At 42.5% G+C, this 26,829-nt stretch overlaps 1 protein-coding gene across 1 annotated transcript in view; it reads left to right on the top strand.

Moving 5' to 3' along the window:
* Positions 1-26,829, top strand: part of LOC117510113 (protein crumbs homolog 1-like) — a 136,959-nt gene that overhangs the window by 64,663 nt on the left and 45,467 nt on the right. Inside the window, exon 6 of the mRNA XM_034169728.1 lies at positions 11,297-11,410. Coding sequence (XP_034025619.1) covers positions 11,297-11,410 — 114 coding nt within the window. The remainder of the gene's footprint in view (positions 1-11,296; positions 11,411-26,829) is intronic.

The raw sequence follows: 26,829 nt of genomic DNA, 5'->3' as shown, positions 1-26,829 counted from the left end.
GCACACAGAGTAAAGCGGTCTGATGCAGCTTTCCTTGTGCCTGCACTCTGTTTGTCAGCACCAACAGGCCTCTGGTCCTTATGCAGGGGTTCTGTAAGTTGATTACTGTTTATTTTTTTAACACCGGTCTCCCATCCAGACTGCATAACAAACTTTCTTACAGAAGTTGAAGAGTTCCTGTGTCAATGGGTCTTGGGCTTTTCTCAGAGGACCCCCAACAAATTCTCTGGATTTTGAAGCACTGTGTACAATGGGAGGGAACCCACATGAATACCAGGAGAACATGCAAAGTCCACACACAAAGGATCAGGCGGGAAGCGAACCCAGGACCTTCTAGCTGTGAGGCAACAGTGCGGCCCTCTATATTCATTAGTTTAGTTTACTTTATTCACACATCATCAACTTAAAATACAGTATGTACACACAGTCACAATGACTGGATGTGTGAAAGGGAACCTCAAGGAAGCTATTTAAAGCTTTTGATCTCGGTCCCAGTTTCTTACAAATAAGAAGATAACAGACAAGATATTGACCAGGTATACTTTGAGGACAACAACATACAAATCATTAAATCATTATGTAAAACTAAAATCAAGCATTTTTTTTATTTTAATTTTGATAATTACAGCGTACAGCTCCAACAAAACAAACAAACAAAAACAGAAAATGTGCATCTCAAAACATTAGAATATTCAAAATATCAATAAGAAAAAATATTTATAATACAGAAATGTTTAACTTATTTAGTATTACAGGTGAGCAGCTCTTGGCACTGTGGAGGTCTTTGACAGCGGCCTTCAGCTGCTGTGTATTGTTGGGTCTGGTGTCTCTCACCTTGCTCTTGATGATGCCCCATTGAGACTCTGTGAGGTATTGTCTATGGGGCCAGTAAAGTAGAGAAATACCATGGCCAGCAGATGCCAAGTCCTGCTGGAGAAGCACGTCAGCATCTCCACAAAGCTTACCAGCAGATGGAACCCCGAATCATGACTGACTGTGGAAACTTCTCACTGGACAATTGGATTCTGTACCTCTTCACTATTCTTCCAGGCAGGACCTTTATTTCCAAATGAAATGCAAATTTGCTTTCATTTGAAACAGAACTTTGGACCACTGAACAACTGGTTATTTTTTCTTCTTAGCTCAGGTCAGATGCTTCTGACATTGTCTCTGGTTTAGGAGTTGCTTGACAGGAGGAATGTGACCCTTGTAGCCCATTTCATGGACAGTGACCTGGATCACTTAGTCCACCCCTTGTGAAGCTCCTCCGTCTTATTAAACTGGCTTTGCTTGACAATCTTCTCAAAGCCAACATTCCACGAATATGCTTTGATACAGCAAACAGCTGTCCTTTCAGCACTGACCTTCTGTGGCTTATCCACCTTGTTGAAGGTGTCATTGAGTGTCTTCTGGACAACTGTCAAGTCAGCAGTCTTCCCCATGATTGTGAGTACTGCAGCACACTGACAGATTGATGGGGCTTATAAATAGACTCAGAAATAGTGTGTTATGCAAACTTGAAATTAAATATGTTGAGATATGTTTTGTTTTGTTGTTTTCAACAGAGAAGTATTTTCTGAAAAAAAAAAAAAAAAAATCAGATTTGGCACAGTTTGCCAGGAGGCACATGGGAGACTCAAGCCTAGATTTGAGCTGTTCCCTTTTATGAAAGTTCTTCTCTATTCTGCTCCACCATGGGCCTGTGAGTGGTGACGCAACAGGCCAAAATTGTCATATGTACAATCTCTCCAATCACATGTACAGAAACCTGTAATTCCTTCAGAGCCGTCATGTGTGTCTTGGTTGCTTCCCTCAGTAAATGGTAAATGGACTGCATTTATATAGTGTTTTTCCATCTGCATCAGACGCTCAAAGAGCTTTACAAATAATGCCACACATTCACCCCAATGTGAGGTTGCTGCCATACAAGGCGCTCACTACACACCAGGAGCAACTAGGGGATTAAGGACCTTGCCCAAGGGCCCTGACTGATTTTCCAGTTAGGCTGGGATTTGAACCGAGGATCTTCTGGTCTCAAGCCCAATGCCTTAACCACTAGACCATCAACTCCTCAGTCATGTCTTTTTTCACGCTCGCTCAGTTTTTGAGAACTGTCGACTCCACAAACATTTACCATACAGTACCATAATGTTTAATAACTGATAGAAATAAGATATTCAATGACTTGGAAATGTACATGTATCCATCCCCTGACTTAAGAAACTGGCAAAAACAAACAAACAAACAAAAAACCTGATGATTTACGTGTATTACAGTGGTCCCTCGTTTATCGCGGGAGTTACATTCTAAAAATAACCCGCAATAGGTGAAAATCTATGCTGCAATAGACTTGCGAGTTGTCCACAGTGCCTTCGTCATTGAGTTGACGTTATGATTTGGTACTGTACCAATGAATTAAACCAAATAAGTGTGTAAATAAAGACGTGAATATTGAATTCAATTTTAAATTTGAGGGCGGCATGGTGACTTAGTGGTTTGCACTGCTACCTCACAGCAAGAAGGTTGTGGGATCGCTTCCCGCCCTTTCTGTGTGGAGTTTGCATGCTCTCCCCGTGTCAGCATGGGTTCCCTCCGGGTGCCCCGGCTTCCTCCCACATCCAAAGACATGCAGGTAGGTAATTAGAAACTTTAAATTGTCTGTACGAGTGTTTGGGGTGTGAATGTGTTTGTCTGTCTGTTTGTGGCCCTGTGACAGACTGGCATCCTGTCCCAGGTGTATCCTGCCTCACACCCTATAACTGCTGGAATAGGCTCCAGCTCCCCAACCCTTAATTGGAATAAGCGGGTATAGAGAATGGATGGATCTTAAATATGACCGCCATTTCACCAGGTAGAAAAGGTACCTTCAACAACCCTTCTTTTTGCCAGCTGCACCCAAATCATGAGTCACCTCAAAGCAGGACGTATGACAGCTAGATGTTGACCTTACCCACTTCATGGATGAGCAGAGTGTCCTTTGTTGTTCTTCAGGAACAAACATCGTCCTGAGCAGGGTCAGTGTGGTGACTATCTGCTGTATTCCACTGTGACAGGACAGAAGGCACAACACAACACAGACAGAACATATATGGACAAGGTCACATTAAATATTACACAATACCGATGCTGCTGCACTGCTGGCTCAGAGTCAAGCCACCTGTCAGATGAAATATTCTGCATACTTCTGTCTCAGATAACTGACAGAATGTAGATGTATTGTGGTTCTCTCCCTCTTAAATTATTATTTTTTGTTCCCCTGCTCTGTCCTAGCTATGACTGTGACTGCAATGGGACAGGCTTTGTAGGTGACCACTGTGAGGAGGGACATCCCTGAATGCTTCTGACCCTGTCAAAATGGAGCCATTTGTGGGAGGGGGTCAATCAGTATAACTGCCTCTGCTGGCCAGGTATGCTTTCACACCAGAGGTCACCTGGTTTGTGCTGTTCAAGGATTTGAAGCTTTTTAAAAGTTCATGTTTTGCACCAACATTCAGCTTTTCCCCCATTTTAACCATAATTTTTATTTGTTTCCACTCCTTTTTGAAACTACAAACAACGGACTCATTGGATTGGATTTCTATTTAATAAATATATGTAGTCCCCACCCCCTCTAGCTGCCACCTTATCGTGGTGGGGAGTTTGCGTACCCGGATGATCCTAGGAGCTATGTTGTTGTTGACTTCTGTGCTAGTCACAGTTTGTCCATCACGAACACCATGTTCGAGCACAAGGGTGTCCATAAGTGCACGTGGCACCAGGACACCCTGAGCCGGAGGTCGATGATCGACTTTGTAGACGTGTCTCAGAGACTCGAGTGAAGTGAGGGGCAGAGCTGTCGACTGATCACCACCTGGCGGTGAGTTGGATCCGCTGGGAGGGTAGGAAGCCGGTCAGACCTGGCAGGCCCAAAACGTATCGTGAGGGTCTGCTGGGAACGACTGGCGGAACCCTCTGTCAGCGAGGTCTTCAACTCCCACCTCCGGGAGAGCTTCTCCCAGATCCCGGGGGAGGTTGGAGACATGGAGTCCGAGTGGACCATGTTCTCCACCTCCATTGTCGATGTGGCTGCTCGTAGCTGTGGTCGCAAGGTCTCTGGTGCCTGTTGTGGCAGCAATCTCCGAACCCGGTGGTGGACACCGGAAGTAAGGGATGCCATCAAGCTGAAGAAGGAGTCCTACTTATCTTTGTTGGTAGGTGGGACCCCAGAGGCAGCTGACAGGTACCGGCAGGCCAAGTATGCCGCAGCCCGTTGCGGTCGCAGAGGCAAAAACTCAGGTCTGGGAGGAGTTCTGGGAGGCTATGGAGGAGGACTATCGGTCGGCCCTCGAAGAGATTCTGGCAAAACCGTCCGACGCCTCAGGAGGCGGAAGCAGCTCTCCACCAGCACTGTTTACGGTGCGGGTGGGGAGCTGTTGACCCTGATTGGGGATGTTGTTGGGCGGTGGAAGGAGTACTTCGAGGATCTCCTCAATCCATCGTCACGTCTTCCGAAGAGGAAGCAGAGACTGGGGACTCAGAGGCGGACTCATCCATTACCCAGGCGAAGTCACCGAGGTGGTTAGAAAGGTCCTTGGTGGCAAGGCTCCTGGGGTGGATGAAATCCGTCCTGAGTACCTTAAGTCTCTGGATGTTGTGGTGCTGTCTTGGCTGACATGCCTCTGCAACATCGCGTGGCGATCGGGGACAGTGCCTCTGGATTGGCAGACCGGGGTGGTGGTCCCTTTGTTTAATAAGGGGGACCGGAGGGTGTGTTCCAACTATAGGGGGATCACGCTCCTCAGCCTCCTCGGTAAGGTCTATTCCAGAGTACTGGAGAGGAGAATTCAACCGATGGTCAAACCACAGATTCAGGAGGAGCAGTGTGGTTTTCGTCCTGGTCGCGGCACACTGGATCAGCTCTACACGCTCCATCGGGTGCTCGAGGGTTCATGGGAGTTCGCCCAACCAGTCCACATGTGTTTTGTGGATCTGGAGAAGGCGTTTGACCGTGTCCCTCGGGGCACCCTGTGGGGAGTGCTCCGGGAGTACGGGGTCCGGGGTCCTTTGCTAAGGGCTATCCGGTCCCTGTATGACCGCAGCAGGAGCTTGGTTCACATTGCTTGTAGTAAGTCAACCTGTTTCCAGTGCACGTTGGCCTCTGCCAGGGCTGCCCTTTGTCACCGGTTCTGTTCATTATTTTTATGGACAGAATTTCTAGGCGCAGCCAGAGTGTAGAGGGGGTCTGGTTTGGGAACCACAGAATCTCATCTCTGCTGTTTGCAGACAATGTGATTCTGTTGGCTTCATCAAATCAGGACCTTCAGCATGCACTGGGGCAGTTTGCAGCCGAGTGTGAAGCGTCTGGGATGAAAATCAGCACCTCCAAATCCAAGGCCATGGTTCTCGACCGGAAAAAGGTGCTTTGCCCTCTTCAGGTCGGTGGAGTGTCCTTGCCTCAAGTGGAGGAGTTTAAGTATCTCGGGGTCTTGTTCAAGAGTGAGGGACGGATGGAGCGTGAGATCGATAGACGGATCGGTGCAGCATCTGCAGTGATGCGGTCGCTGTATCGGACCGTTGTGGTGAAGAGAGAGCTGAATAGGGGGGCAAAGCTCTCGATTTACCGATCGATCTACGTTCCAATCCTCACCTATGGTCATGAGATTTGGCTCATGACCGAAAGAACGAGATCACGAGTACAAGCGGCCGAGATGAGTTTCCTCCGCAGGGTGGCTGGGCGCTCCCTTAGAGATAAGGTGAGGAGCTTGGTCACTCGGGAGGAGGTCGACTCACTGGAGAGGTGTTCTGGGCACGTCCCACTGGGAGGAGGCCCCGGGGAAGACCCAGGACACGCTGGAGGGACTAATGTCTCTGCTGGCTTGGGAACGCCTTGGGTTCCCCCGGAGGAGCTGGGGGAGGTGTGTGTGGATCGGGAGGTCTGGGCGGCGTTGCTTGAGCTGCTGCCCCCGCAACCCGACTCCGGATTAAAGCGGAAGAAAATAGATGGATGGATGTAGTCCCAACTAAATTAAATTAAATTTTCTTGCATGGATGTGGTTGATTTGAGTTGGGGCTACATATATTTATTAGATGGAAATCTTGCACATAATTGAATTGGGTTCATGAGTCTTTTTTTTAGTGTAACAGCAGTATATATTATACAAATAATTAATGCTTTCCATTTATACAGTTGTAAGAAAATTTGCATGAGTTGAAAGATGGAATGATCCATCTTTCAACAGATTCATTATTTGTTTTATATGACACCTACATAAATAGATTGGTGCCATTTGATATTCAGGTTTAGAACAGAGGGTAGCGGGACAATGACAGCTCTGTGTCCGTACATCAGTTGATTACGCTCCACAGGTGAGTCGCCCACACACTGCTGATGGAGCAAGTGCTGCTGGGAACTGAAGCAGATTGTGTGGGGCACTTGTCTGATTTCCTCAATTGAAAAATACCAAGTTGCATAGTGAGAAAAAGAAATCCGGTATAGAAAATAAGATGCAACATGATGCACCAGTCATTGTTATTGTTTCGTTTACTTCTGAACCGAGGTCCTGAAGTAATGTCAGTTTCTGGTAGACAAAAAGCCTTAACATGTGACATATGGACTCATTGTGTGTGTGTGTGTAGGTTTTGAAGGAGAAAACTGCCAGGTGGACATAGACGAGTGTGAACTAAATCCCTGTGAGAACGGTGGCACGTGTTTCCAGCGCTCAGATGTCCTGAATTACAGAACTGTGCCTGAACTCAGCACGGTCAATTTCAGTTTTCAAGAGGCTGCTGGCTTCATCTGTCGCTGCCCGCCGGGATTCATTGGTGAGCTATCTGACATCAAACACCTTCTTCGCATCACTGTGTCTGTGGTGGATCAGGGGGCGTTCTTTCACTCAGAGTTGTCAAGACCTTCAACCAAGTCCACTGGTTACATTAAAATGATGAAAGCAAATCAACAGAACATAGTAACTGATAGAGTGTGACAATTAGCAGTGATGTACATCACCACTTAAACCGTATGGGTGTGGATGGTCCTGATGTTCTTGGGTTCCCCCCGTAAGACCCAAGCAGGAACTACATTAAATGTTGATGAAACACTTTCCTGAAGCCAGTCCCATTATAGCATCCAATTGGTTACTGTAGTGGCTAAAAAAAACAAAACAATCTGATACCCATTCAGGACATGGGATAGTGTGCAAACAGTGCTCATAGAGGCGCTGTACAAAGTTGCAATCACTGGTGAAAATTTTGAATATGTTCAAAAATATCATGATGCTGTGACCCCTCATGATCCACACAAGTGGACAGTCGGATTGTAATTTGTGCAGACAGAGGGTAATATTGGCCTTTTACTTTAACAGATGCCTTTTTTCTGGCATGTTCTGGGATAATCAATGAAATTCATTTTATTTATCTAGCACCAAATCGCAGCAATGGTGCTTGAAGGTGCTTCACACAGGTAAAACCTAACCTTACTAACCCCCTGAGTAAGCAGACAGACAAGAGTGGTAAAGAAAAACACCCTCTGGCTTTTTTGAGGGGGAAACCTCAAGCAGACCAAGCTCAGAGGGGTGACCCACTGCTTGGGCCATTCTAACAGTGACAAGGTTTTCACAATGAAAAAAAAAGGGAGAATCAGTTATTAAAGTATGAATAGTCCATCTTGGTACAGAGTCTCTAGTTGCAGCTCTTGAATACTTCTGATTATGCCATGTTAGTCTGGCCCTCTGGAAAGCAGCGCCAGCGTTTGGAAACCTAGCAACAGCAACTTAGACAGAGGAAAAACAGCACAATCAGTCACCTGGAGATAACAGCACTGAAGGCTTTTGTTAACAGCAGTAAATGAGGGAAGCAGAATGATTACTAAAGTGGTCAGCAGCAATGCTGTGCTGTGCTTCACTAACAGACCCAGAATTTAGATGTAGTGAGGCTGGGACCTATTCCATTGTTATAAATATGATTAAAACGAGAGGAAACATTATTCCATACTAGACCAAACAATAGGTGAGTCTTTAGTCTGGAGTTGAGTGATTCTACAGAATCAAACTGCAGGGAGATCATTCCACAGGACAGATGCACGATAAGAGACAGCTCTGTGAGCTGCTGACTTTTTCATAACCTTAGGGACACAAAGTAGCCATCCTGAGAATCCAGAGCACGGGCCAGTATTTAGGATGTAATTAGGCTGGCCAGGGAGGGAGGTCCTAGTTAGTTAACTATTTAATACGTTAGTCACAAAACCTTAAATCATACCTCACAGAGGCAGGAAGCCAGTGAAGAGAGGCCAAAATTGGTGCAATGTGGTCAAACCTTCTGCTTCTAGTCAAAATTCTAGCAGCAGCATTTTGAATCAATTAACGACCTGTAATGCTGGACTGCTATAATCCAGAGAGTAGGATGTTGCAATAATCCAGTTATAGACAGGATGGGATGAATCCTTGCTATGTTACAACAATGGAAAAATGCAGTCCTAGTGATTTCTGTAATGTGTAGGTCAAAGGACAGCATGGGATCAAAAATTACCAATCAAGGTTCCTCACTCTGTCACTGTGATTTTTATCACGAGTCTAAATTAACCCTTTAATGTTCAGCTCAACTGTTTGGGAGCGCAAGTGAGATTTACTTCATTCCATTAAAAAAACTTTAGAACTTCTCTTTCCCAGGCCACATTAACCACCTGGCCAGTGTGGAGATATAATCTCTCCACCTAGTCCTGGTACATCCCCATGGTCTCCTCCCAGCTGGACATGCCTGGAACACCTCCCTAGGAAGGCGCCCAGGGAGCATCCTTATGCCCGAACCACCTCAGCTGGATCCTTTCAATGTGAAGGAGCAGTGGCTTTACTCCGAGCTCCCCAAGGATGACCAAGGTTCTCAGCCTGTCTCTAAGGGAGGCACCAGCCACCCTCCTGGGGAAACCCATTTTGGCCGTTTATACAAGCGATCTAGTTCTTTTGGACATGACCCAACTCTCATGACCATAGGTGAGAGTAGGAATGAAGATTGGCCATCAAGAGCTTCGCCTTTTGGTTCAGCTCCCTTTTCATCACAACAGCATGGCGGAGTGAATGCAACCCCGTTCCTGCTGCACCAATTCTCCACCCAATCTCACGCTCCACTGTTCAGTCACTCGTGCCTCCTTCACTTGGAGCAAGACCTCATTGGATGGTTGGGAGATTCCCCATTTTCCTCTCCTGAGGTGTCTCACAGTCTGCCAGAAGCACCTTGGTGCCAACCGAAAGTCCTTCTCCATGGTTACTCCGAACTCCTCCCACACTCGCTGCTTTGCCTTCCTCACAGCAGAGGCTGCCGCCCTTAAGGCCTGATGGTACCTTGCTACTACCTCTGGAGTCCTCTGAGATAACATATCCAGGAAGGACTCCTTCTTCAGTTGGATGGCTTTCTTAACCACCAGTGTCCACCACGGTGTTTGAGGGTTGGGGGTCATTGAGTCACCTATGAACTTCATTCCACAGCTCCCTGCTGCAACTTCAGCAATGGAAGCTTTGAACATTGCCCATTCTAGTTCAATGCCCCCAACCTCCACAGGGATGCCAGAAAAGCTCTGCTGGAGGTGTGAGTTGAAGATCTGTTGGGCAGTTCACCTACACTATCTGTTTGGGCTTGCCAGGTCTGTCCAAAGTCCTCCCCCACCCTCTGATCCAACTCACCACCAGATGGTGATGAGTTGATAGGTCTCTTCACCTGAGTGTCCAGAACATGCGGCCTCAGATCAGACAATACCATCACAAAATTAATTATTGACCATTGGCCTAGGGTACTCTGATACCATGTACACTTCTGAGCATCCCTATGTGCAAACATGATGTTTGTCATGGATAATCCATGACTTGCACAAAAGTCCAATAACAAACAACCACTCTGATTTAGATTAGGAAGGCTGTTCCTCCCAATCACGCCTCTCCAGGTGTCTCTCTCATTGCCCTTGTGTTGCCTTTGCAGGCTGTGCACGGCAAGCCTGGCCACATTCCTCTCACATTTTTAGTCAGAATTTCATGTAACTTGGTACAAATCCTTGTTATAGGTTGATAATATGCATATTGTAATATTGTATAAAACATATTTTTTTTGAGTTATGGCCATTAATGAACAAACCTAGACACTGACAGTTTCATGAGTTGGTGCCTGCATTCTGAAATCAATTCCTCTCACATTTGAAGGAGGAAATTCAGGAAAATTGGTCTAGGTCCTTGAAATCTTATGATAATGTAACAAGCACTTGTACCAAAGCAGCATTTACCAGCCAGGGATATTATGGTCTCAGAGCACGGTTGTTTTGTTTGCCTCCAGTGGATATAATATGCCGTAATATTATTATTATTACACCACTGCAGGTGAATGGTGATGATACGTGCAGGCAGAGTGTACGTGCATTGAAACATCACTTATGTAAGAAGCATCTGACAGTTTTTGGTGGCCTAACGCTGCGCCTGACCACACCTCATTTTTATTTAAAAGAAGCAGGCCCTAAGTGTAAAAATGGCAGCTACAAAAAGGCAGAAACTACAAATGACTCGTGCTGAGTGTGTGCCAGTGTTGTTGTTTTTTTTTTTAAACTTGAAGTGTAATTTAAAGAACATGAATGACTATTATACTGAAAACAAACTCTGATTTCATATTGTCAAAATCAGAGTGGTTCTTTATCTGTGTGTTTGATAAAAATAATTATTTTGAAGGCAAATACTGAGGAAACACTTTAGTTGGCTTACATATATATATATATAATGGTTTGTTACAATTTATTGACAACAAACCAGTTTCTTTCTTTTCTTTTTTTTGGAAGACTGCAAAATCTGGCACCTGATTAGTTTGATAAGTGCAGGCAGCACGGTGGCTTAGTGGTTAGCACTGTTGCCTCACAGCACGAAGGTCATGGGTTCCCACCTGCGGCCTTTCTGTGTGGAGTTTGTATGTTTTCCCTGTGTTTGTGTGGATTCCTTCCAGGTGCTCCGGCTTCTTCCCACTTCTAAAGACATGCAGGTTCGGTGGATTGGAAACTTTAACAAAAAAAATTGTCCAAGTCTCCCTTGTAAAACAGATCTCGGTCTCAGTGGGACCAACCTGGTTAAATAAAGGTTAAATTCAGATGTTTAGCATGCAGCTATGGGAGTGATTTTTTTTTTACTTCAAATTTGAATATGTGAATAATTATCAGCATTTTTGCAATATTAATTAACAAAAGAAAAAGAAGCATCAAAAGGCAGGAAAAGTCTGTTTAGTTGTTTACACTTTTTGAGTGGGTCTGGTTGTAGTTCCTACAAACTCGAGAAGTAACAAAACACATTTTTCCCCGCAGGACAAAACTGTTCCATGAACGTGAATGAATGTGAGTCTGGTCCATGTCAGCAGGGCGGAAGCTGTCAAGATTTGATCAACTCTTATCTGTGTTTGTGTCCCAGTGGCTTCACAGGTAGGATGGTCCTCTTATCTGCTCAATAAACACCTTCACTGAGCCGCTCCTCCTCTGTAGGGGCCTGTCTTCTCCATGTTACTGTTCACCACCTCCTGCAACTGCCAGAGAAGGCTGGAAGTTACATTATCTCCCCGTTTGTCTGTCTGACTGTCTGGTTGTGTGCAAAATTTGCTAATTTATGGACAAATGGTTCTTGTTCAGGCAAGTGTTGTTAAAATGTTGAAGATGATCCAGATTTGATTCAAAATGTTTAATTTTTGACAAACTCATACAACAGACACATTAACATGAGGACATGAAGTGGCTGACCTTAGCAGATTCACAAAAATCGTTGTGAAATGCTGGCCAAGGCTTGCTCCAGGGGTTCAAATTTCCTGTCTCCAATGCAGGCTCACGTAGCCCAACAGAGGGCACTGTTGTAGTGGCAGAGTTCGATGTTTGGCAAAAATCCACTGACTCACACAGGACGCAGTTTAACTTCCACCGTTGTAAGGTGGGTGTATTTGTAGAGTACTCCTCAGAGCAGTAGCACTGGCGTGACTTTGCCTTTATACACTCAACGTAACTCTGTGGTTGAGTCACTTGCTACTTTCCTACTGGTGCATCGTTGAGACGGGTTCTGCACATTCCTTCACATTTCTTCATATTTCTACATATCCAAGGGATATGACCCAAGAGAGACTTACTGCATATTTAAAGCAAAGCAGTGTGTTTGTGTATTTTTTTTAAAAACACGCAGCATTGTGTGTTGATCCTCTGGAGCGAAAGGATGCACACTTTTTTTTTAACCCTCTGGGGTCCAAGGGCATTTTGTGGACAGGTCACTTACCTGGCATAAATGATTTATTATTGCTGTTAACAGCTCTCCCTGCATCCCACAATCAAGTTTTACGTCTCTTTTTTTCAGGACAACCTGTACTTTCATAATATATATGCTTTTGTTTTGTTTTATAAGTGTAATAAAGGTTTACAATCAGAAATAAGAAAGGAAAAAGTAAAGCAGAAAATAATTTTCCACACACATTTATTCAAAACACACAGCAAACAATAAACAACTGTTTTGACACTTTATAAAGGTAATTTGAGGTCTTGTGTGAAAGACTGTACAACAAAACGGTTCAAACAATAAACACAAATGCACATTTTGAACAATATATAGAAAATGGTCTATGTGTTTTTTGTCTTCATGGTAAAAGCAACAGAGTTATCCAGTAACATTCACATGCAAACTAGTGGAGCAATCCTGATAGTTACACGCTCTTTGTTTGAGCATGTGAGATTGTCATCAGAGGCTCTCCGTCTGTTTCGTCTGCTTTCAGTGATGAAAGTGACACTTTATAAAGGTAATTTGAGGTCTTGTGTTAAAGACTGTACCACAAAAAGGTTCAAACAATAAACACAAATGCACGTTTTGAGCAATATGTACAAAATGGTCTATGCGTTTTCTTTGGCTTCATCTCAAAGCAATTTCTGTCTGCTATTACACAAAGGTGGCATCACAAATTTCTACTCCTACTGTGTTTTGAAGTGTTCTGTCTCTGTACTCTATACTCTGTACTCTGGAAGCAGCTTTCATTCACACTTTCCACTTTGGCTCCTTACAGTCTGAGGAGCGGTCCCTCCCCCTCGCTCTACTGATATGGTAAACAGTGCTTTACGGTGGAGGGAGAGAGCCACCGAGTAATCCAGTCACATTCACATGCAAACTAGTGGAGCAATCCTGATACTCACACACTCTGTTTGAGCATGTGAGATTGTATGAGAGGCTCTCTGTCTGCTCCATCTGCTCACTTTCACTTTCGCTGTGCGTAATGGTGCAGGGCACATTGGAGCAGTTAGGGGGCTATTCAAATGGGCCAACTAGTAAGATATCACTCCTGAAAATGATCGTTGGTTTATCACGTGAGGTAAATCTGCCCTGTGATTGGATTTTGGAAAACCATGTGATGGTGAACCAATTCCAATTGGACACTCACATTGCGCATGTCATCAGACAGCTTCTATGAGGAGTACAAAGATGGCCGGTGGCTGGCTCGAAAGTCCGCGGAGTTAACTTTTCAACAAAAAAAAAGAGTAAGTTTCTATCTCATAGCATTAAAAAGTTATTTATAATTTAGTAAAACTTGGTCTTACGACGGCATCGGCCACAGAGGGTTAAAGTAAATCATCAGACTATTCAGAAAATACCTTTATCAGGCTGATTCTTGTCAGATTTGATCAAAAGTTTAAACTATTCTTCAACAGGGTGCACAGCAGATTTATCAGTGTGATTTTTGTGGAAGAGACTGTTTATCACAGGCATGACATGGACGCACTGCCCCCCCGAGTGTGATTTTCTCATGAATGCGTCAAAATAAATGCAGTTATCAATTTAAAAACAAGTCACTGTTACACAAAAATCACACTTACCCTATTTCCTTGATTAAACACCCAACCTCGAATAGGGACCTGCCTCATTTAACCTGCCTTAAATAAGCGCAGGGCGTTATGTGCACTAAAAAGGACTACATTTGGTCGAGTCACTCTTTTTTCTAAGTCCGCTGCAGAGTTGTACCTTAAAATCCTAAGACTGATTTATGCTTCTACAACTCCGTACTTCCGTGGACTTGCAATGATGTTGACATGGGGTGTGACCTTTTTGAAGTTCTTCATTGAACTTCCTTAATCATCGTTTCGATATGTAGTTCGAGTTTTTGTGAGGTGCATGCCAAGGTTATGGAGAGGGGCTCGGAGAGAGTGCACAGTGATGCAGAGGGCTCTGATCTAAAGCGGTTGTCTTTGGTTCATCACACCCAGGGATATGTGTGAAACATCACACCAGATTACAGTGTAGGCCTTGAATTATGGCCTGCCTTGTTTAGGTGCCATGCCTGAGCACAGTTTGACAAAATAAAAGCTCCGAGCGTTTAATCAATCAAACACAGTGTGCAAACTTTGCAGCTAATTTGCAGTTCACCTTCTTGCTGATACGTGGAAGCGGCCCGTACATCAGCCAGGAAAGCTCTAAAACCCGTAATGATGTGAAAAAAAATCATTCCACCACTTTAGAAAGAAAGATTCTTGGACTTGTCTGATTTAAGCAAAGCCAGAGGGGATCTGTATTTTCCAGGGCATATTTTTTACTTGTCCCGGACAATTGGACAACTGTTAATGTTGAGGGCTGACGTATGAGGAAGAAAAGCCATATGCTTAGATTTATGCAGAAATACATTTGTTTTGGAGTGTATTTCTCCATCTTGGATTATTTTGTTCAAGCGAGCAACCGTGCCTTCACTTGGATTGGCAGACACTGTGCCACATCATTAATCATTTGCATAAAAATGACTTTGTCTCGATGGCTGCATAGCAATCACTTGTATCTTGTTGCTGTAAAATACCCACTCTGACTGAAAAGGTAATGGGAGCCCGTCACGCTGCCTTAAGACTAGGTTCAGGTTAGCAGCTGGGGTAAAGATCAGGTTAAATTAAGGTTAGGGATTATGGATTAAGGTTTGGGGTTATGATTATGCTGCGTTTGATATGTCAAAGAAATGGTAACTCAGAAGTCAAAATTATCTTATTTTAGACCGTTACACATTTGACCCGAAAGTGTGAAAAACACCCAGGGCTGCCTCCATGCTTTGTTACTTTTTTAATGCACAATGAATTCTCATTAACAGACATGTACTGGACTTTTTGAAGAAATAGAAGAGTTAAAAAGACACAAAATGGTTGTGTAATTTTTATTCAATCAAGAATAGCAAAGAGAAAGATTTGATTGTTTTAGCACCAATGTTGCTGCCTCACTCTACAAAGACAAAGGCAACTAAGTTGCTGAACTCCACATCTTCAACCCATCCATGCAAGCGAAGAACTCAGAGACCCTGCTTTGGCTGTGCACAGCACTCAGTGGGCCTCATGTATCAACGTGCGTACTGCGATATTTGAGCATATATGGGGTGTACGCCAAAACGGCTGCGCCACTTGGCATTTATCAATGTGGTCGTTGGCGTACACTGCGCTGAAACTATACACCAGGTCGAGAGCTGGTGTAAATTATATGCCAAAATGAACCAGCGTTGGAATCCACATAAAAATGAATATGATCGGCCTGATAAACAGTCCCATCATACAAATCAATACATATGTTACATAAATAACACTTTCCTGATTATACTACATAATAATCAATACAAATCCCGCTTTTGCGGGATTGTTGGTCTATCAAGCACGATCCGTGGCCACAGCGCTGACTGCAAAGAAAGCGCTGCTCGCCTTTTTCTCCGGACTTTGAGCCTGGAGCCAGAGCAGCGCTGAGCTTAACTTTATGTGGTGTGACCGTTTTAGACTATGAAATTGATAATTACAACTGTAGTGTTGTCATTCCCTTCGCCCGTGTAGCAATCAGGTTTTGTCGTCTCCATTCGTTTGTCACAATAAAATAAATAAAGAAATACATCTTAAGAATAAAGAAATCTGAAAAATTAGGTGTCTTATTAATTGAGTGAGCAAATATCTACATGTCAAGAATTATTGGCATGTGAAAAGAGAATACAGTGGTCCCTCGCTATAACGCGGTTCACCTTTTGCGGCCTCGTCGTTTCGCGGAGTTTTTAGTCCAATTTTGCATGCCATTTTTTTTTTTTACAGTGTTCTGTGTTCTGTGTGTCTGTTTATAAGAATCTTCTTGCCCAGAAAAAAAAAGAGCGCCAACAACTACTCATAACTGTGTTTGTCACTCGGAAAAAGACACCTGCAGCCAGGTGTGAGTGGAAAAAGGTGCAGCGTCAGGACGCAGAGGCGTGATCTGTGAAATACTGGTCAGTCACTATTAATAATTTCTTATGTGTCCGACCTCGAACGTTGATCGTTAAAATTAAATTCGTTAGTTCTAAAAGCCATCATAATTATTTATAGGAAAACGTTTTATTTTTATTTCTCAAACAAATGTTTGGGCCTGAAAACAGTTTGGTCTTATTTTTCTACTAAGGTTTGAACTTTGAGAGTGTTTACACACAAGAGAAAAGTGAGAAAATGTTCATGCCTTATTGAGAAAGTGTATAAAGTGGTTTTACAGGGTTTTTACAGCTTTAAAACGTCTATAATAATTGTAAAAAATAACGCTGACTACATCGCGGTTTCGCGTATTACGGACTATTTTTAGAACGTAACTCCCGCGATAAACGAGGGACCACTGTAACACTTTTTTGATTATACTACAAAACAATTGATGCAACGGCCGCTTTTGACTCTCTATTGGCACGCGTCGTGATTGGTGGAGTTCTTTTTCTTTGCCGTCTTCCTGGTTTCCATGTCGTAAAATGAGGGTGTGTCTGAAGCGGAGTCTAAATATTTATGGGCGTGTTTATTATAATTACGATTGTTTTCACCCGCCGCATTTATCAAAGTCACGTCAGGCGTACGCCGGAAATGGGCAGGTGCGCACTGCTTGATACATGTCACGGCAACTTTGGTGTACTTCAAATTTACACCGTAAATTTACACCACAAGTGCGCAACTTTGATACATGAGGCCCATTGTGCCTATAGGAGAGATAATCATAAGGGTAGTAGCTTATTGGGGGTTGCACAAATTGTCACAATGTCCAACAGAACAACGGCTGATATTTGAAACGTGCTTCATAAATTGCATTTGAAAAGTATTCACAGCGCTTCACTTTTTCCACATTTTGTTATGTTTCAGCCTTACTACTAAATTGGAGTAAATCCCCCCCCCCCCTCAAAAAAACAATTCTGCTCACAACACCCAATAATGACAACATGAAAAAGATTTTTTGCTAATCCATTAAAATAAAAAAACTAAGAAATAATGTGTATATAAGTATTCACACCCTTTGCTCAATACTTTGTTGATGTACTTTTGGCAGCAATTACAGCCTCAGGTCTTCTTGAATATGATGCCACAACCTTGGTGCACCTATCTTTGGGCAGTTTTGTCCATTCCTCTTTGCAGCACCTCTCAAGCTCCATCAAGTTGGATGGGGAGCATCAGTGCACAGTCATTTTCAAATCTCTCCAGAGATGTTTAATCAGATTCAGGTCTGGGCTCTGGCTGGGCCACTCAAGGACATTCACAGAGTTGTGCTGAAGCCACTTCTTTGATATCTTGGCTGTGCACTTAGGGTCATTGTCCTGCTGAAAGATGAACCATCACCCCAGTCTAAGGTCAAGAGCACTCTGGAGCAGGTTTTCATCCAGGATGTCTCTGTACATTGCTGCATTCATCTTTCCCTCAATCCTGACTAGTCTCCCAGTTCCTGCCACTGAAAAACATCCACAGCATGATGCTGCCACAACCATGCTTCACTGTAGGGATGGTGGCTGGTTTCCTCCAAACATGACGCTTGGCATTCACTCCAAATAGTTAAATGTTTGTCTCATCAGAACAGAGAATTTTGTTTCTCATGGTCTGAGAGTCCTTCAGGTGCCTTTTGGCAAACTTTGTTTGGCCACTCCTTGGTTGCTGCAGAGATGGTTGTCCTTCTGGAAGGTTTTCCTCTCTCGACAGAGCAATGCTGGAGCTCTGACAGAGTGACCCTCGGGTTCTTGGTCACCTCCCTGACTAAGGTCCTTCTCCCTCGATCACTCAGTTTAGACGGGCAGCCAGCTCTCGGAAAAGTCCTGGTGGATCCAAACTTCTTCTGTTTACGGATGATGGAGGCCACTGTGCACATTGGCACCTTCAAAGCAACAGAAATGTTTCTGTATCCGAGACAATCCTGTCTCAGAGGTCTACAGACAATTCCTTTGACTTCATTCTTGGTTTGTCCTCTAACATGCACTGTCAACTGTGGGACCTTATATGTAGACAGGTGTGTGCCTTTCCAAATCATGTCTAATCAACTGAATTTACCCCAGGTGGAGTCCAATTGAGCTGTAGAAACATCTCAAGGATGACCAGTAGAAACAGGGTGCACCTGTGCTCAATTTTGAGCTTCATGGCAAAGACTGTGAATAATTTTTAATAAATTAGCTAACATTAAAAAAAAAACTGTCACATTGTCAGTATGGGGTATTGTGTGTAGAATTGTGAGGAAAAAATGAATTTCATCTATTTTGGAATAAGGCAACAAAGAAAAATAAGGTAACAAAATGTGGAAAAAGTGAAGTGCTTTGAATAATTTCTGCACTGTACTTGTAGCCAGGAGAGACATTAACTCCTCTAGCACATTTGTCACTGCATTACTCCAAAACCTGAAATGAACATGAAAGGTACAAATGGGATTTAGAACTAACTTATTCATTCAAAATCCGACATTAGCTGTGTGAGAAGGTCATTGCTTCTAATCTTAGTGACACAAAGTTTGGGGTTCCACAGGGATCAGTCTTAGGCCCCCTGTTTTTCTCCCTTTGTGTAGCACCCCTTGGGAATATACTGCGGCGTTTTGGGATTGCCTTTTATTGCTATGCTGATGATACTCAATAACTGCTGGTAATCTCATTCACTTCTTTGGAAGATTGCCTTGCATCGGTGAGAAGTTGGATGTCTAGTAACTTCCTTCTTTTAAACTCTGATAAGACTGAAATGATGATTCTTGGTCCAGTGAGGCATCTGCATCAATTTGACCAGCTACCGCTTAGCTTAGGTTTGTGTGTTATACAGTGGGGTAAAAAAGTATTTAGTCAGCCCCTGACTGTATAAGTTCTCCAACTTTGAAAGATTAGAGAGGCCTGTAATTTTCATCATAGGTACACTTCAACTATGAGACACAAAATGAGAAAAAAAAAAAAATCCAGGAAATCACATTGTACGATTTTTAAAGAATTTATTTGTAATTTATGGTGGAAAATAAGTATTTGGTCACCCACAAACAAGAAAGATTTCTGGCTCTCACAGACCTGTAACTTCTTCTTTAAGAAGCTCTTCTGTCCTCCACCTGTTACCTGTATTAATGGTACCTGTTGGAACTCATTATCTGTATAAAAGACACCTATCCACAGCCTCAAACAGTCAGACTCCAAACTCAACCATGGCCAAGACCAAAAAGCTGTCAAAGGACACCAGGAAAGAAAACTGTAGATGTTCACCAGGCTGGGAAGAGTGAATCTACAATAGTCAAGCAGGTTGGTGTGAATAAATCAACTGTGGGAGCAATTGTAAAAAAAATGGAAGACATACAAGTCCATTGATAATCTCTCTTGATCTTGGGCTCCACGCAAGATGTCATCCTCTGGGGTCAAAATGATCATGAGAACGGTGAACAAAAATTCCAGAACTACACAGAAGGACCTGATGAATGACCTGCAGAGAGCTGGTACCAAAGTAACAAAGGCTACACACTACGCAGAGAGGGACTCAAATCCTGCAGTGCCAGACGTTTCCCCCTGCTTAAGCCAGTACATGTCCAGGCCCGTCTGAAGTTTGCCAGAGAGCATATGGATGATCCAGAAGAAGATTGGGAGAATATCATGTGGTCAGATGAAACCAAAATAGAACATTTTGTTAAAAACTTAACTCGTCGTGTTTGGAGGAAGAAGAATGTTGAGTTGCATTCCAAGAACACCATATCTACTGTGAAGCATGGGGATAGAAACATAATGCTTTGGGGCTATTTTTCTGCAAAGAGGACAGGACGACTGACCTGCGTTAAGGGAAGAATGAATGGGGTCATGTAAACCTCCTTCCATCAGTGAGAGCATTGAAGATGCAATGTGGTTGGGTCTTCCAGCATGACAATGATCCCAAACACACCGCTCGGGCAACGAAGGAGTGGCTCTGTAAAAAGCATTTCAAGGTCCTGGAGTGGCCTAGTCAGTCTCCAGACCTCAACTCCATAGAATATTTGTTGAGGGAGTTGAAAGTCCATGTTGCCCAGCGACAGCCCCAAAACATCACTGCTCTAGAGGAGATCTGCATGGAGGAATGGGCCAAAATACCACCTACAGTGTGTGCAAACCTGGTGAAGACTTACAGGAAATGTTTGACCTCTGTCGTTGCCAACAAAGATTATGTTACAAAACATTGAGCTGAACTTTTGTTGTTGACCAGATACTTATTTTCCACCATAATTTACAAATAAATTCTTTAAAAATCCTACAATGTGAATTCCTGGATTTTTTTTTCCTCATTTTGTCTCTCATAGTTGAACTGTGCCTATGATGAAAATTACAGACCTCTCTCATCTTTCTAAGTAGGAGAACTTGCACAATCAGGGACTGGCTAAATACTTTTTTGCCCCACTGTACATCATAAGGACAAGGTAGGAACCTTGGGGAAATTTTTGATCTTATGTTGTCCTTTGATCGCCACATTAGAGACATTACGAGGACTGCTTTCTTCCATCTGCAAAATGTAGTGAAGATTCACCCCATCTTGTCTATGGCTGATGCTGAGACCCTGATCCATGCTTTTGTTTCTTCTAGATTGGATTATTGTAATGTTCTATTTTCAGGGTTACCGCAGTCCAGCATTAGGGGTCTCCAGCTGGTTCAGAATGCTGCTCCCAGACTTTTGACGCGAAGCAGAAGGTTTGACCATGTTACCCCCATTCTGGCATCTCTTCATTGGCTTCCTGTCTCTGTGAGAGCGGACTTTAAGGTTTTGCTGCTGACCTACAAAATTGTTCACGGATTGGCTTCCTGCTACCTGGCCAATTTGGTGAAACCCTACCTACCTGCCTGGGCGCTGCATTTGCAGGATGTGGGACTATTTTGTGTTCCTAGGGTGAAAAAAAGTCAGCGGATCAAAGAGCCTTCTCTTACCGGGCCCCTGTTCTGTGGAACAGTCTCCCAGTGTCACTGAGGCAGTCTGATTCTGTGGACATTTTTTAGCCTAGGCTCAAAACATACTTGTTTTCATATGCTTTTGATTAGTATTTTATGCCATTACAATTTTTATTGTGCTGTTTGCCTTTTATTTATTTTATTTATTTGTGCATTTTAAATTGTGCTTTTTAATCTTTTAATTCTTTTTTTTTATCTGTTTTTAAATTGCTTTTATGTGAGGTGCCTTGAGACAATGTTGTTGTGAGTTTTAAATTGCCATATGCCAGGCATTAATCCCAGATCTCACACCAAATTCATCTGGAAGAGGAGGGATTATCACCCAGCTACTCAAGAGCCAAATTAAAACTGCATGAAAACAAATAAATATTTTACAAATACAGTACAAAATACTGATTTAAAGTGCTTCACTGCAGACCTGCAGTGAAGCCAAACTCTTATCTTAACGAAATTACCTTCTGCAGCCAGATGAATAACAAAAAATCAAACCCAAACGCTGTCATCATCTTTATCAAAAGCAGTAAATCGCAGTATTACAAGTCACAGTTTATCTCCATGTTGTTGTCCATTCGGCTGCTCCCGTTTTTGTTCGAGGTCGCCACAGCGGATACAGCCAGATCCGCATAGGTATTTGGCACAAGTTTTACGCCAGATGCTGTTCCTGACACAACTCCAGTTTTTTTGAGAGACACACACACAGCTGCTAGTTTTCTGAAGCTTAGCTTCTGAGATCTGATGGGACGTAGAGCAGACCAGCTGCCAGTTTATCTCTATATTATATTTATAAACCGTTAACGGAGCTGCGTTCACAAACACACAACAAACGCACGAAAATAAACACAAAATAAAATCCCAAATACGGTCATTATCTTTATCAAAAGCAATAAATTGCAGTATTAATAGTCACAGTTTATTTCTGTATTATATTTATAAACTGTGTCTCAGACCGAACGGTCCCCCTAAAAATCGGTCTGCCCTGCCTTCACTGGGCATGCATCATCAGCCGCGGATCACCGATGAACACCTTGTTTCTGCTTCAATCTACACTCCAGTCGTAATCTATCTCAGTGACAGACATCTGAAGCTTTTGTACAACAATCATTTCCACATAAATTCAGCATTATTTCATCATAAAAGACTGAGGAAGCGATCAGAGTGCGACAGCTACACGAGCTGCTAGCTGATGTGTTTACTGCGCGTCCATCATTTCAAAGCATCACCGAATGTCGCCTCGTTTCTGTTTAAAATGGCCTCGTTTCTGCTTAAAAACTGACTTTAGAGTCATTTAAGAGGTCTTACCTTGTCATCTGACGGTTATTAATCACATTATTCCCTTTGATCACGTTGGGTGAAGAGACTCTGTCTCAGACGAGCTGTTGACACTTCGAATGACGCATGTGCAGTGGAGGCAGGGTGGACCATTCGGTCTGCGACACGTTCCTGTAAGTTTATGAATATAATACAGAGACAAACTATGACTATTAATACTGTGATTTACTGCTTTTGATAAAGATAATGACCGTGTTTGGGGTTTGATTTTTTGTTTATTTATTTTTCGTGTATTTGCTTTGTGTTTGTGATCCTGGGAATGTGCGGGTTGTATACTTGACCTTTGAAATTACCCAGCACCTCCTGGGGTGCTTAAACTCAAAACTGGTTTATTTCTGATGTGATTTTTCACTGGAGTGAGGAAAGCAAACGGCCGTCTGTACACAAAGTCAGTGCACGTCATCACTGTCTCCATCATCAGAATTGTTTTTTGCAAGTTGACTGAGAACAATTTTGGACTCCTATTTAAACTTTGTGTTGGACTGTTGACGTCAAAGCAGCAGTGACACACACCAAAATGTAAGTCCCTTTTCTGTTATTTCTAAATTAATAAAATGTCAAATGACAAGGATCTATTTTAGCTGTTATATAAAACAAATAACGAATGTTTTTACATTCTTTCAGTGGAACAAATGTTTCTCCTCATGGAATATTCCCACCATTGAACTCATAAACATTCATTATTTGTATATTATATTTTTGATACCATCAAGCATTTGTCAGGCTTGGGATTGGTCCTATTTTATGGCCCTGCTCAAGTATTTTCTTGTGTTTTGGATTGTCTTTCTGTTTGTTTATGGTCTTGTTGGGATTTTGCCTGGTTGGGTCTTTTCTGTCTCTATTTCTCTTGTCTGTCTCCTTTGGCTCTTCGTGGTGAGAGTCTCTCTCTCCCTGGCCAACGCCCCCTTCCGGTGCTTTCCACACTCACCTGTTCAATTTGCAATTTGCAGCTCATCATTTGGGTCTTCTTATATGGCTCATTTTGCTCTGCTCCTTTGCCAGACTGATGTGCTCTATGCCTTCTCTCCAGCTCTGTGTCTATTGTTCTCAACCTGCTTGCCTCCCGTGCTTATTGACCACCTGCCTGTACCCTCGACCACGCAATTGCCTGATGCTCTTGGTTTTGTTGATCTTGTTGGACTGCCTACCTGTGTACCAGACCCCGTTTACTGCCCCAGTAAACTCCTTTTACTTACAGAGCTTTGAGTCAGAGTCCTGCATTTGCATCCTGCCACAACCGTTAACCAGTCATGATAGAATTTTGTTTATTTTTTTCTAACTTTGAATCTCATAAAAACTACAGTCACCTGTGAAAATAAAGAAAAGCCTAGTTAATTTGTTTCTGCTCTTCACCACAGATCAAAGGTGGTGGTGGTGGTGGGGGGGGGGGGGTGTCTGGGGGATCTCCCCAGAAGCTGAAAGGTTTTAGCCATGCTAATGCTCCCCTGAAGCATTTGCACAAAAAACAGTCTGAAGGACCTCAATGACATGGCGAGATGCTGAAGAGCTTTGCTCGTTCATGTTTACATATACATATTAAAAAATCTTTTAAAAAGTCTTGACTGTGGCGACTGAACAACAACAGGAGCAGCTGAATGGACAAAACAACAACTTTTATAAAGTCTTGACTATGCTTTGCCTTAAGGTGCAGGAACTGTAATATGTTCTTAATCAGCTTTTGAATGGAAAACGAACATTTTGCTGTGAAGACATGCATTTATTTTTGTTTTACTTTTTTGTTTTGTTTTGTTTTATGACCCATATGCACTCAGAAAGGCAGTTTTGAAGTCAGAAATTAGAAATATTTTTCTGCATCATGGGAGGTAGAACCACCCCACCAGGTACTTCAGTCCACTTCCAGTATCACCCAGTGGTGGGCACAGATAACCAAAAAATTAACTTCGATAACAGATAATCAGATAACTGAAAAGTTATCTGAGATAAAGATAAAACAATAAACCACCCAAAAATGTATCGGAAGTTACAGATAACCGATAAATTCCAATATTATCTCTGGCACATTTACAACTACTAGTAAAACAAATTTAATAGTTTCTAATAATATTAAAAATAACAACAGACCCATACAATGAGACCACACTTTTTTCTTTCAACAGTCTGCCCCTGCTGGAAGTTCTTGTTTACTACAGCGCTCCCAACACAGAGGCACCCTGAGAGCAGTCATAACAGCAGCTCTCTATTAATGACAAAGCTCCGGTCATGCGGAGGTCTTGAAAAATAAAGTCATATTGAGTTATGGTGTTGATTTATAAATAACATTAATACTGATACAATAACTCCATTAATGTCAATTCTGTCATTTGTACAAAGTTAAAATATAACATATATCTTTTAATGTTGAATAATGCACTAATTCTGACGTTTTGTAACAAAGAGACAGATTGCAAAGGATTCTGGGTAAACGTGCCTCTGCTAAACACTGATTTGTTCAGTCATTCATTATGTAAACCAACATGTTAATGTGACGTCTGTTGTGTGTTGGTGTTTAAATGTGCTTTTGTAAAATATTCCATTTTTTTATTTGTAAAAACAGGCATTTTTACGGAGCCCTGGAAGTGTCATCGCAAATTTTTTTTGCATGTGGATTGTGTGCATGTTTGCGCACATTCTCTCCACATTCTCTCTTTACAACATTCATTTGATGTTGTAAAACGTGCTTTACAGTGTGCGAGATGATCTTTCATGCAGGAATTTTTTTGGACCAAGTTTCAGGTTAATCGTGGTCCTGGATCGTGTAGTGTTCATGGAGTATCAAGCTGCGGTCAACATCTGACGACCACCTCCTGATCGCTGATCATATGGTCGTATGAGAATCAAACCTGTTTGATATATTATTGTGGTTGGCCGTCGTGAGGTTATCCTGCTGCTGAAAGCTACAAGCAGCATCCAACCGTTGCACTGTGCCTGTGCAAACACTGCAGAGCTGTCTTGTAATAATGTTATTATTATTATTATTATTATTATTATTATTATTTTGCAGTTGTTTTTTTTTTAAACTTCATTTATAAAAAAAAAGCCATTTGCAAAGCAAAAAAGTTGATTTGACAATCATCTGACATAACCGGGGTCAAAATAAATAGAACACTGCCATCTACTGGTTCCCAGACACTGCCATGAACACTACTGGCCAGCAGACGCTAGATGGCAGTAGAGGCTTTCAAAACAAATTCTAGATAATCCCTGTCTGCTCACATTTAAAATGCGTGGAATTTAACAAACGCAATTAAAAAAAATCAACGTCTATAATTGCAGAGAATATATTCAAGAGAGTTTTAGGCACTAGAGTTTAATGCTGTTGTCCGTGGAGCCTGAACAGAGTGTCTGAAATGCATTTGTCCTGTAGTGACGTACTGAGATTACATCATCCTACCCAAAATGCACTGCGGGGCAGAGCATGTGCTCACAAAACCTTAAAAATTAGCACATTACTTTAAAACTAAAACATATATCTGATATTTTTACTTTATGAAACTTCAGACATGACAGTAATTTTAAATAACTTGTCCAAAATTAGTTTGGTTAAAATTTGAACCATAAGTTAAAAATGTATGCCTCTGGATGACTTAGGTCATATTGCCAGCATATCATTGTGTTAAAGGAAATGTTTTTCTTTTTCCGTTTGGGGCTGTTTTTCCTTTGTTTATAGAGGATTGAGATGCTTTTTATACAAGCAGTTCTCTTCTGTTTGCAAAAATTATAACTATGTGTCTGTTACAAAACTTTTAACAGGTGGGTGCTAAACTGATTTTAAATTTTAAAAATGCTTGTCGCTGTTCAGCTTTGTTTATTTTGTTTATCGGTTTAAAAGTTATCGGACAAAAATTAATTGGGAGATAATTGGTCCGATAATGATTTTTAAAGTTATCTATAAAGATAATCCGATACTGAAAACATTATCTTTGATAATTATCTGTTATCGGATTATCGGAAGTGTGCCCACCACTGGTATCACCCCAGTGGTGGACAGTTTATTTTATGTTAATTTTAAAGTCATCATAGGCAGATCAGGTCAGCTGACATCACAGTTATGTGAACATTTAATGTAGACTCACGTTGCCCCAAATCCACCCTATCTCCTGAAAGTAAGCATCAACGAGTTGTAGCCAGGTGACATGAGGGCGTGTCTTTGACCTTGTGCAGTCCCTGTGGCAGAGGTGGGATGAAGTCACTGTCAAGTCGTGAATTGGCAAGTCTCAAGTCCAAAGTCCCAAGTCACAAGTCACAAGTATCAACTCAATTCTCAAGTCAGCTTGCACCAACTGGTGGTCATTATGACTTGAGACTTGACTTGGGACTTGACTTGAGACTTACCAGTTCATGACTTGAGAGTGACTTGCTGGTGAC

This window comes from Thalassophryne amazonica, chromosome 5 (genome assembly GCF_902500255.1).
Source record: "Thalassophryne amazonica chromosome 5, fThaAma1.1, whole genome shotgun sequence".
NCBI lineage: Eukaryota > Metazoa > Chordata > Actinopteri > Batrachoidiformes > Batrachoididae > Thalassophryne > Thalassophryne amazonica.
This window is presented reverse-complemented; position numbering and strand designations above follow the sequence as displayed.